Raw genomic sequence first — 12,534 nt, 5'->3', positions numbered from 1 at the left:
TTCTATAAGCTGAGTCCCTTCTCTGTCCTCACCTCCACTGATGGTCCTGGCTGGGTAGTGTGCCTCCTCCCTCAGATACTCCCTCTGCTCCTGCCTCTCCTCTACCATGTGGCTCTCTGAGCTCTGCAAGGCTCTGTCTCCCCTCTGTCTGGCCAGCCACTGCTCCACCTCCACCACCTCCTCCTCCTCCTCCTCCTCCTCCCTCCTCTCTCTTCCAGACTGAGGCTGGGGCAGAGCTGCCTGCCTGATTGCTCCCTCAGGAGAGGCCAGCTTCCTCTTCCCTCCTCCCAGATCAGCTCCTTCTTCTTCCTGGGGCACTATCTGGTAAGGCTGCTTCTGCTGCTCCGCGGACTCCTGGGGCCTCCAGGCCAGGCCGTCTGCTTGGGGAGGGGGCAGAGACCTGTCAGAGCTAGGAGGGGCGACCTCAACCCGGGCTGCTGCTCGGGGTATGTGGATGTCTCCGGCGTGGTCAGTAGAGACAGTGCCTCCGGCTCTCAGAGCAGAGGAGGATGATGAAGAGGGGAGATGTCCAAACCGAGAGCCGGCACTGTTTTGAAGCTGTGGAACAGGGAGGTAAAGAGACGCAGACAAGGAAAGAAGTGGGTCAGTCGGCCACAGAGGCTGAGAAACAGCTCGGGCAAAGTGCACACAGACATACACACAAAATTGCAGAGAATCATGCTGACTAATCACCGCCTGCCTGACTCACTGCACTTCCTGAGCATCAAAGGGCAGCCTATCTTGCCGGTCAGCATCAGCCCACATCACAAAGCCATGCCAGCTTACCCCCCTACACACAATGCATCCAGCTGTAGCCTAAAAACACACAGTCTGAAAATGACTTTACATTAAATACACGTGAACTAACCTTACACTCTTGTTGAGTAATGAATGAGAAGCAACATTTAACATCCATGGAAAGCACAAAACTGTTGAGAAAAATCTTGCAATATCTTTTATATAAATACTGTAGAGTCCTTTTACTCCTTTAAACTTTTGCTTCCATCTTCGTCCTCATGCTTGCTCTCCCTCAAACAGTTGCTGGTTTCCAGTAAGCTAATGACAAATAGCTGCTTTCAGTCCATGTAGTGGTGAACAAGAGTTGGACCGCTTTTGTTCTCCTCTCCTCCACCACCACAACCCCCCGCAGCCTCCTCACTGACACAGCGGGATGATGAGCACTGAGTCACAACTCACTCAGAAGCCGGGCCATGCACTGTACATTCATAATGAAATCACACAACGCGGAGATGGGCCCAAACATGAGATGCCATACACACAGCACGTGATGTTCACAGAAATGTATGGCCATTTCTGAGAAGTGCCGCAGCTGCGTCAGCCTCCACTGTCTCAGGCAAGTGCGTGGTGATTGTTCAGAGGAACCTTACTTGTGGGTGTTCTACCGGTCTCTCACATAGCTCCTGTTCATCTCTGATGTCTATGTCTGAGGGCTCCTGGAGCAGAGACACGCACATGCTACAATGCTTGATTCATGTATTTTCTGTCTTGATAAAAGGAACGGATTATTTTGTACCGGCCTGAAATTTAGTACACATTTACTTATCATATGTTCGACACTTTATTTACTTTATATTTTATTCAGTTACCATAGCTACTTCTGTCTAGTCTGTATATATCTATTGCATGTGTCTGTCGTAGAAAAGATATCCCTCTTGTGTTGCTCTTTCCATTCCTCCATTTTTCCCCCCATTAAAGTTTTTTTTGTGAGCTTATCTTATTGTGGACTTTTCTCTTTCTTTTTCTTATTGAACAGTCTAAAGAAAGACGTGGAATACAGTAAGTTGTAAAGCCAAGTGTATACAGCATAAAAAGACATACTGTGGCCACAAAATGTGGCGATATGTTGAAATTACCCTAAAATTTAACAAACAAAAGAAAAAAGAGACATGTTCACATTAGTGCAAAGGTGTCAGTATGCTTCAAATGAAGTGCTAATCGGTTCATGGGACGGCTTTTGAAACCCACTCCCACCAGACCCCTGTGATGGTGCAATTGGGTCAATTGCACTGACCATAGTAGTATATTCAGACCACAATCCACTTGTATTCTTGACTCAGAGACAAACAGTGTAACATGCTAGCATTATCAATTTAATTAACTTAATTAAAAAGATATTTTCTTCTTTTAAAGAAAAATTAACATTCCACAACTACTAATTCACAGCACCACTAAATTCCTTGTAACCTTTTGTGGATAACGTTAATGAGAAGTGCTAAATACCAACAAGACAGAATGATAATACCAGTGCTCATGGTGATGTTAAGCAGGTGTAATGTCAACCACGTTCACTATTTTAGTTAAGCATGCTAAAAATGTCTAATTAGCGGGATTCGATATCTGATGTACTGCTCCCTGATGTTTCAGGGCTTTAATATTGACATTTGTTACAAGAAAAGAGTGAAATGTCGATGCTCTGTCACACTTACGTTGAGTAAACATTTATGCCAGGGAGAACTTCTCAGTGTCATCTTGAGGCTGACTTATGCACACAGCCTTTAATAGACTTTTGCAGTTATCTGCGCTTCTGTGCTACTACTGCATCTGACGATTTTTGCAACTTTCAAAAACTGATAATCAGAAAATCATGACCATTTTACACAGCAATTGGCCATATGTACAGAGGTGAGAGGGTGGAGAGTTATAAACACTTTCCTGTTAGATGTGGTCAGATGATACTGTACAAAGTAGTTTGTTTCAAGCATACCGCAGCCTTAAGGTACACAGAATTACAATGAGTAAGTTTAGATTCAAACTTCAAGTTAACTACATACCTATAGAAAGAAAAGAAAACTGTTAATCATCCTGCTTCTGCCCCACCTGCTCCATATCTCCCAGTGTGATGGGTTGCGTCTGGTAGCGAGCGTTGGCCCTGCGCTGGCGTGTGTCCCCTCTGGTGCGAGTAACCCTGCTGGGAGGCTGAGCCAGCCGGTTAAACAGCGCCATCTTCTCTGCCAGGCTGAGGGTGCAGAGGTCAGGCTCATCTTGACTCTGACCCTGACTCTGACCCTGACTCTGGTCTTTTCCCTCCATTTTGGACACCTGCTTGGAGCCCTGAGCCTCCTGGGGTTCCTGCGCCTGCCGGGCCTCCCGCGCCTGCTCCCTGGCGGCGGCGTTCTGCTGCGAGGATGCCTGCAGGCTGATGGGAGGATGACACCCAGTAGACAAAGAGGTAGAAGAAATGGAGACTTCTGGTAAGCTCATGCAAGCTAGCAAGTGGCATGCTGCATATCAGGCAGCTTTGTGGAGCTAATTATGACAAGGACATCTAACAGAAGTTTAAACCTTCAGCTTAAATGTGTTGTTACACATGCAGGATGAGTCATGCCCACTACAAACAGAACTGTGACATCAAGTGGAGTTGAAGTCATATTGGTGTAAAGGTCATGTAGTTTCCTCCAGTCACACAGGAGGGCACCAAAACGTCAAAAAACTGTGCATTAGGACTCTATTCATTACTTAAAGGAAAACCTCATCATACATCAATACCACTCTGGGATGACAACTATGCTGTGGTGAATGAGCAGCATTCAGGGAAGATCAATCATGTTAGTCACACACTGGTAGCTCGGTGTGAGCGTTCGTGCACACGCATGTGCCGTGTACCTGTTTGGTGGGAGAGTACTGCAAACTAGGGTGGGGCTAGGGACGCGTGCTACAGCAGTGTGAACAGTCACCGTTTGTGGCACGTGAGAGGGGATGCTACAATAGTCAAGGACAGGGACATAATCACACACACACATACAGATAGGTGACAGAGAGAACACAGGTGACAGGGGGAATGAACCAGATGACCTCTAGGTGATGAAGAAAAAGGGTAATTCAAGCAGACACAAGAATATAAAAGGATGTTGAGGTGTTCAGAGAGATGGCTGGAGGCTTTAAACCAAAAATTTCATTTCAGTATTCATGGAGAATTTCACACAAAAATGAAACTTTGAATCACTTCCAGGACAGACAGGGTGATGGATTATGTTTCAGGTTGACAAAGTGAGGAAATGTTGCTACATCAAAGAGCTTGTTCATAAGTTTCAAATACTTAGAGGGTAGGTTCAAGTAATCCAAATTCTAAAAAACATTTTGTCTCCCTTAATCCCACTGGTGTCTAGTCACTGCAGATAGTTTATTAGTCTTAGATTTCTGCCTCCAGAAGCAAGTTGCCAAAAGCAACTTGTCTTTCCACAGTTAGTGTCACCTTTTACTATGAGTAATCTGGGAAAACTAAAAATCAAACCAATCTGGAAGGTTAGATACCAGTTAAGGTAAACTAGAATATCTATGTTTTTCTTTTGGTGAACTGACCCCTTTAAAGCACCATAGGTGTGCTTGATTTAAAAGAATACTTGCCATTTTGGGAAATACACTTGACAAGAGATAGTGATTGGATGAGTTTAGACTGTAAACAGGGAAACAACTAGCCTGACTCTGTCCAAAGATCAAAAATATGCCTACTAGCTCTAAAGCTCACTAGTTCACATGTTATGTCTCATTTGTTTAACTGATACACAACTAGAAATATAAAAAGAAGTACATTTACTCAAGTACTGCACTTAAGTACAAATTTGAGGTACTTTACTTGAGTATTTCCATTTTATGCCATTTCCCACTACAGAGGGAAATATTGTACATTTTACTCCACTACACCTATTTGATAGCTATAGCTACTTCTTTTCAGATTAGGATTTTACATTAAAAACAAATATGTTAAGCTTATAAAATACAGCACTTGGACTTTTACTTGTAAAATTGCAGTATTTTTACATTGTGGTACTTTTACTCAAGCAAAGGATCTGAGTACTTCTTCCACCACTGATCAGGAGTTACGTGCTGTATCTATTTTTTGGCAAGGCCATTGACTTCCAGTTTTCCAGTGTTTATACTAAACTAAGCTAACCAATTTCCAAACATGTCAAATTATTCCTTTAACTTACTTAACTTAACTTAACAGCATTAAATAAAAGACTTACGTGGCAGCGATGACCACCTCCTCAGTGGTGACTGGCTGAGTTCTGGATCGGTCTTGTGTACGTCTTAGCCTCCTGTCCACCGCTGCATTCCTAGACCGCGGTTTAGGAGCTCCACCATCAATGCTCTTCTCCAGCTCCTGGACGGGAATGTTGGGGTAAACATGGAAAATCATTATAAATCACTGTAATATGTAAGTTCACCTTAACCCTAGAATAATCCCGGGGGAGAGTTAACTCAGTTGCTCTGTGGTTGGGTCAATACTGAAACATGAGTACAAACTTTTGACAAGGGAATATTTGCATGCAAAGAGACAGAGGGTTTGATGACTGAATTGGCTACTAGAGGAGATGAATGTGTCATAAAATTTGCATAACTGTGATTAAAGACAGATGACTGAGCACATTAAGATCACATCTGTTACCAAAGCTGTTTGGAAATTTAAGTATCGACTGAATTGAGCTCAAGCAATCAGGACTACAGAGCATGCTTGGGGTCAATTTCACACATGTGCAGAACTGAAATGTGTTCCAATAAAACACTTGTTGTATAGTTTGTGTAGTCTGATCCACGCTTGCGATGAAACTAAATCATTTCCAAGTTTTTAGCTCCTCGCAGTGACGAGAGGGCAGAAAAGAAAAATCAGTCCTTGATTAGAAGCACATTTTTCTGGTGCTTAGTGTCCAGAACCAGCATGTGATCAGCTGACATACTGTATGCGGTGGAAGAGGAATGCTCACTCACCACCTGTATGCATGTGCGTAAAAGGTCAAAGAAATGAGAGGACAACCAGGCTGAAACTGAAGCTCACCCTGAAGAGAGAGCGCTTGGCTGCCACGCTCAGCTTGGCCCGGTCATCTAGCTTCTCTTCATCAGCTACAGAGAGAGAGAGGCAGAGAAGAAAGGAAGCATGAAACCAAAACGCACAGAGCACAAAACAAAAACTCTTGATCTTATAAGTCTTGTGATCTCTTTTTTTTTTTTTTGTCCCTGTTTTATGATTTAATTATGATGCTGAAATGTATGTGCAGAAGTGTGTCCATTCTCCTGTTCTGATTAATCAAAGTTGTAAAAAAAAAAAAAAATCTCAGCCTCCACGGTGTTGATTTTGACAATCTCTTGTGAGTTCCTCAACATTATGGATGGTGCAATACCAAATCTCTGGAGAACTCCTTAAAATACAAATAAAAAAGGTACAGTACATACTCCTTGCTTAAAACACAACTTATTAGAACAAGTAGACACAATACATTTATTAATTTTCTTTTTTTTTTAAGTTTTAACTGTAACACCCTCTTTTGGGCAACTTGAATTATACCAATACATAACAGCAAATGAATTTTGGAGTGTTGCACCTCAACTGTGCAAGAAATGTTTAATCTATTGTGATACAAGAAGACTTTCTTTCCCTTGAGCAACAATTGTTAAGTGTAATGTAGTAAAAAAAACCTCTGATCACCATCATTGTGTTCACTTCATCATTAGACACCATCTGGCTTCATAGCTGGGAGCAAAGATAAACCACCAAACCTGTGACTGGCGTCATTGGGGAGACTATACAGAGCTAGACAGGTGTGAGAGGCACGATTGCACTTGCACTCACGCTCTCACTCACACACACACACACACACACACACACACACACTCACTCTGTGTGTGCAAGACATCTCTGCAAGACATATGACATGACATCATCAAACAACTATTCCCTTTGACTGACGCCGCTGTGCTGAGCTCTGCCCCCTCTAATTCTCAGTACAAAAAGCGGCCCAGCTGAGTGTGTGCTTATAAAAAGCAGATGAGTTGGTTCTGCCCTCTGTGGAGCTGCGCTGTTATGCTACTGTGAGCACCAGTAATGACTCTATAAACACCACTACAAATGTTGTGCTTTCCTGTTAAAAAAAATAATGCTTTAAAAAAGGAGATTTGAGTCATTTGGCCTCAACCCTCAAGTCTATTTGTGGAGCTTTGATATAAGGCTGCTGGAAAGTCACATTTTATTCATTTGTGGTCGACTTTAACTGTGAGGCTCAAGATAATCATGTCAGTCATGTTGTTTTTAATCGGCAAATGTACAATCTAGATATTATTAAGCATAGTTGAAGTACTGACCTTTGAACAGATGATATCCCTGACATACTGCGAGTATGATTCAGAGTAGTAAGTGGTAAGCAACAAAACTGAAGCATAAACTTAATGAGATGCTTTTAACATCACCGTGATCTCATAGACTCGTCCAAAGACAAAAGGCTGATGAAACTCAATTTTCTCAGAGAGCTGTGGTAATATCTGAGAGTTACGAGTCCTCCAGTTGGGTTTTGGTGACATTCTTACCCTTTAAAAGAACTTAAATATAGTGTGAATGTTTGCTTTTGTTAGCATTAGCTCATAAGTCAAAATTATACCATAAAACTAAAAACATACTCCCCATATGATTCACTATCCCCAAACATAACTGTAGCACTTTTCACTGCTATAAATATGCCACCATCCATTACGCAACTGCAATCTGATTGGTCAAACACATAAAACAGTAATGCTAATAATTCCACTAAAGCTAGCTGTACTTAATCCATTACTTAACACACATGTAAGGAGGGAGGCTACAGCAGCTCATGATCTGTACTTCTTACTTGATGTATGTACACTACATGTGTTTGTGGAAAAAGTGTTTAGTGCAATAAATCTAAATGTCTATAACCAAAAAATATGCTTGCATTCTACCTATTTATGTCAATGTGTTAGTGTTTTATGTCCACTTACTGCTACAGCTATATATTCTGAAAATCAAGTTCTATCCTAAAACTGTCAAATCTTTGCGAGTCACAGTAAAAAGAAAACTACTTACCTTCAGTGGAAACAAACTCTGAACTCACACAGGACCTTCAAAAAGTGCAAAAAAAGAAAAAGATAATCAGTAAAACCTGCAAATATCCATGCAACAATACATACCTGATTATTATCAAAGGGTGACGAGTTGTTAGGAACAGGAGCGAGAGAAAGCTAGGGCACAGAGAGAGCTGAAGAGTTTCAGTAAGAAGCAGTCGTTTATGGTTTGGAGTATGGAGTGTTAGGAGAAGAAATGAAAAAAAAAAGGGAAACAGTCGGTAAAGCAGACTAAGCTGGAGAATTAGACAGCATTACAGAAGTCTGTTCAGCTCCATGGTCTCAGGGAGTGATTACCAACAAAGGCCAATTCATGCTTCATTGGTATGGTCACATGTGATGACCACTGCCAAGGCCCAATCAGAGGGACCTTTGGCCTTTAAGCTTCCCTGTTTGCTAATGTTGTTAAAGCGAGGGGCAAAATCAAGGATAAAGTGAGTGTGTCCATGTACATATATGTGTGCATGTTTGTGTGCATGTTTGTGTGAGTGTGTGTGTGTGTGTATGTATGTATGTGTATGTGTGTCACAGCAATCGGCCTGTGTTAAACTATGATCCAGCTTGTGGTATTAATCTGATTACGGACTTAATGCATACTATAGAATTATTTATTGTATACTAAAAAGCAAACATTTATACTAAAATTACCACTGTGTGATGATTTCCTTGACATGCATGATCATATGGACATTTTATAGCATTCTTCACTCTCAGCCATGCATTCCTGAATCCAGAGCAGTACCTATCAGTCTCCTGGCGCTCAGCAGAAGTGATGGGCTGTGTCCTAAACCTCTCTGAAGTCTTTCTACTCTCCCCTGGATAGATATACTGTCGGGGCCTACGCCCCTTGTCCCTCTCCCCTCTCCATGGGGCCTCGTAGCCTGCAAGTGCCCTGTCGCCCTCCATCTCACTGGAGAGCCCACACAGGAGAGAGACCAACAGATAGAGTACCCAAAGGAAAGAGAAAATACAGTGCGGTGAGGGAGAGATAGAGAGAGATGGGTAACAACAATGGAACTGTTAAAAAACAGAGGTGAAAAGTTTGAATATTCAGTCACACCCCTGGTTTTTAAGCCAAGTATGTGAGCATGACCAAGCAAATTTATTAGCGGTTAAGGCATGTGCATGTTCACTGGCCTCCCAGAGAAGTCACAGTGCCAGTAAAGAACAAAAAACAAACATCATAGGAAGCTTAGAGTTAGGCAATTAATGCATGAATGCCATTTCTACTGATTAGCAACTGATAGAATCATTGCGCTTTGATGTTAACGTAACACCAGACTTGGTTGCTTGTTAGTCATTCAGTAGCAGCCCATGTTAGGTAACAAGCATCAGTGTGAGTTCCACAGCAGCCAGCCAGCGAGCATCGGAGGTGCAGTGTCTTACTTTGCAACGTACAGTTCAGACCTGCGGCTGGTTGGGGGGGTGGTGGTGCTCTCCATGTAGGAATGTCTGAGCTGGGCCACAGACACTCGTGCGTCCTGGTGACTCTCTCCATTACTGAAACCTTCACCCTCCTTGACCTCTCGGGGATCCTGGGTCTGCTGGTGCAGGTTCCTCTGACTGGGCGCTCGTGGACCTCCAGCATCTGACAAAGAGCGGTTCAACACTGTGCTGGAGGTGGAGCTTCCTTGGCCTGCATGTGCCGCTCTGGGTTGGATGTGGGTGGTGGTGACCCCTTTGTGGATATAAATGGCATTTTCCCGCTCTCTTGGCCTGTTCTCCGCTGGTTGCAGATGGGTGGTGTGCTCCGTGTGCCTGGGCGGCTCAGCTGTTTCCTCCCACCTGCCTCTGCGTCCTCCTCTTACAGGGTCTTCCGTCTCAGCCTGCAGCCTGGACATCCCCAACTCCTCTTCACCCCTTCCTCTCCGTGGGTCGTCAATGCTCCTCTCCCTGCGGCGGATCTCTGAGGGCAGCACTGCTTTCCTACTCTTCAGAAGGCCCTCTGTCTTCACACCCTCTGACTCCTCAGTCTCTTCCTCCTGCTGCTGCCCGGTTCTGGTTGGAGCTCCAGAGGTCATGGACAGGTAACTGGGATAACCGCCAACTTCTTGTCCTCCTGGTGGCCCAGATCGGGTGATCTGAGACTGGGGGTGATGGTGGGGTTGGTGGTGAGAGTAGACCTGCTGGGGGCTTGGAGGGTCTGTGTGGTAGCGTGCAGAAGTCTGGGACGGGTGTTGAAATTGTCTGCGGTACACTGGGGCTTCTGTAACGTTTCCCAGCTCTGGGCTCCTCTGGCGACCTTCCTCCCTCACAAACCTCTCCCTAACTCTGATTCTTCAGGGAGACAAAGTGTGGGTTAACATTTGTACTACATAAACATACACAGCTTAATTGTCTTCAACTCAAAATGATTACAATCAAAATTGGCTTACAAAACAAAAAAAGAGCAAAACACAGCACTCAACTCGTACTCTTGACCATCTCTTGTTATTATGCCTATTAGCATGAAGAGGGGAACTGATTCTGTGCTTTGTTTGATATTAGAGCTGGGTATTGAACCTCAATACGTTTTGAGTAAGATCAGTAATGCATCTGTAGAACAGAGTATCAAGAACTGTCAAGTCAAGTCAATTTTATTTATTCAGCCCAAAACCACAATTCTGCCTCAAAGGGGAAATACTGAAAGTTTTCATTGAATGCTTGGTCAGATTTTTAGCCTTGTTTGATCAAACAATGATTTAAATCCTAACTTTTCTGAGTCCAAACTAAGTGTTTACAAGAAAACTCCACAGGGCATCTTTAAATGCTGATGCACTGCAAAAATTGGTAGAAAAACATGTTTTTATTTTCATTGTCAATTAACCCTTTGGATCCTAGGCTTTTTTGAGGCTACAAAAGCCTCAGTACAGTCCATTAAAAACAACTAATTTTAATGAATTTTGTTATTCCTGTTAATTATTCCTTTGCTTACTTCTATTTGGGATACTCATACTCTAGTTTTGGAACTACAGTCTATTTAGCCCATATTTGTTCAAGTTTTGAAAAATTTTCACCCTGAAAACTCTGCTGAATTAGCTATTGGCAGTTCCTGTTTGTACTTTAACCATGGATGTACAGATAACTATAACTGCATTACTTTTGATATTGAAAAAAACTGCCAAACATGATGAGTTTCAGCTATAATTGAAACAAGTGAATTTCAGCCTAGGTATCAAAAGCTCATTGTGTATTAGCACTAGTACTGAACATATTTAAATGACACCCAGCCGTATTTGAGATAGCATCTACCTCACCTGATTCTTGATAAATAAATAGAGTGGCAGAGAAAGAAAGAAGAGAATCAAAGAAGAGAACAGAGTGGAAGATGCATACTTTAAGCATAAGCCCCAAAACTACAGTCAATGATATGAAGCCACTGTTAATCTTGGAAAAGAAACAACACAGCAACTTTACTATTTGTTTTATCCTGCGTTTATTACATTATGTTTAATATGATATGCTGCTTAAATTAAATTTTAACACAGGGATTAAATTGAACACAGCAACATGTGCATGGGAAATTAAGTTATGGTCTGAAGCCAAGGGAAGTTGAGCTTGTGACAATGAGGATGAGGATAATGTCAGCTGACTGCCAAAGCTTAAAAGCAGAGGTTCTTAAACACGCATGTCTTTCAATCAGCTCAGGACCCCCGACTCAGTAAATGTATTTTCACCCTAAAAGATAAGGTAATTAAAAGAGAGAAAATATGGTGGTGTTGTGGGGAATAGTACTGGGTCCTGTCCTGATCTGTGGTTTAAGAAGCACTGCTCATAAGGCTTGACAGGTTTTGCGAAATCCAGCCGAATGGGAACATGGCAAGTGATTTTGGGGTGAGACACGACCAGCCTGGTTGTACCTCGATGGCCAGTTGATGAGAGAGTGGGTGTCGCCCTCAGCATCAGTCTGGAGGAACCAATCAGTGTTCATTTTCGCTCTGGCACTGTACCAATGGAAACCCGGTGGGAGATGTGAGTGAGTGACTATGTGAGTGAGTGAGTGAGTGAGTGTGTGTAATAGTTTAGATTCAGCTTTTTTTTTTCTTGGTGCACACACACAGACACATAACTGCATTACACACACCACTGACTTCACATTGAGCTTGACCAGAATGAGAATAGGCTTGGCCACCAGCAGGATCCTGCTAAGAATACAAGTTCAACTCTCTGGTGAGACATTTCATTGTTATTGTGGTGTTGGGAGAGGCATCACATGCAATGAAATATGAATAATAAATCTCTTGTTTAATGTTTATTAAATGAAGAGAAATGGCTACAAAAACACAATATCTCAGTTACTTATATTACGTCAGATTTGGCAACAGACTGCACTTATGTTATCAGTGCATCGTTATATCTAGAAAAAATGTTCACTAAAGTCAGAGTGAGGTCTTATCCACTGAAGCAGATATTCAGAGGAAATGCCATCTAACACCACCAGAGCCAAAAGACAGATGGGTCATGCTGGGCCTCTGATGCTGTATAAAGACAAATAGCTGGAGTTGTTCTGCACAAGCCTGGGTTCAACAAAATCAAGGAGAAACGTCCTCTGCCATAAATACAGAAAGAGGCTGCTGGGAGGAAGCAACATATCTGCATTTCACAATGGCAAATATAGGACTTTAAATTTAAGACCAAATTAAAATCAAACAACACCAAAAGGTATGCATCATGTGAGCATAACTG

The 12,534-nt window shown here is 42.6% G+C and overlaps 1 protein-coding gene across 23 annotated transcripts in view; it reads right to left on the bottom strand.

The window, feature by feature from the left end:
- The window catches only part of svila (supervillin a), an 85,511-nt gene that overhangs the window by 25,834 nt on the left and 47,143 nt on the right, over positions 1-12,534 (bottom strand). For 12 of the 23 annotated variants that reach the window (XM_067578323.1, XM_067578324.1, XM_067578325.1 and 9 more), the window contains 10 exons: positions 11,709-11,792; positions 9,256-10,146; positions 8,612-8,779; positions 7,832-7,866; positions 5,795-5,859; positions 4,986-5,122; positions 3,625-3,720; positions 2,839-3,157; positions 1,389-1,454; positions 33-558 (listed from right to left, as the gene is read on the bottom strand). In XM_067578323.1, the coding sequence (XP_067434424.1) occupies positions 33-558; positions 1,389-1,454; positions 2,839-3,157; positions 3,625-3,720; positions 4,986-5,122; positions 5,795-5,859; positions 7,832-7,866; positions 8,612-8,779; positions 9,256-10,146; positions 11,709-11,792 (2,387 nt within the window). The remainder of the gene's footprint in view (positions 1-32; positions 559-1,388; positions 1,455-2,838; positions 3,158-3,624; positions 3,721-4,985; positions 5,123-5,794; positions 5,860-7,831; positions 7,867-8,611; positions 8,780-9,255; positions 10,147-11,708; positions 11,793-12,534) is intronic. The other 11 variants (XM_067578307.1, XM_067578331.1, XM_067578309.1 and 8 more) reach the window with 10 other exon arrangements.

This window comes from Thunnus thynnus, chromosome 21 (assembly GCF_963924715.1).
Source record: "Thunnus thynnus chromosome 21, fThuThy2.1, whole genome shotgun sequence".
Taxonomy (NCBI): domain Eukaryota; kingdom Metazoa; phylum Chordata; class Actinopteri; order Scombriformes; family Scombridae; genus Thunnus; species Thunnus thynnus.
This window is presented reverse-complemented; position numbering and strand designations above follow the sequence as displayed.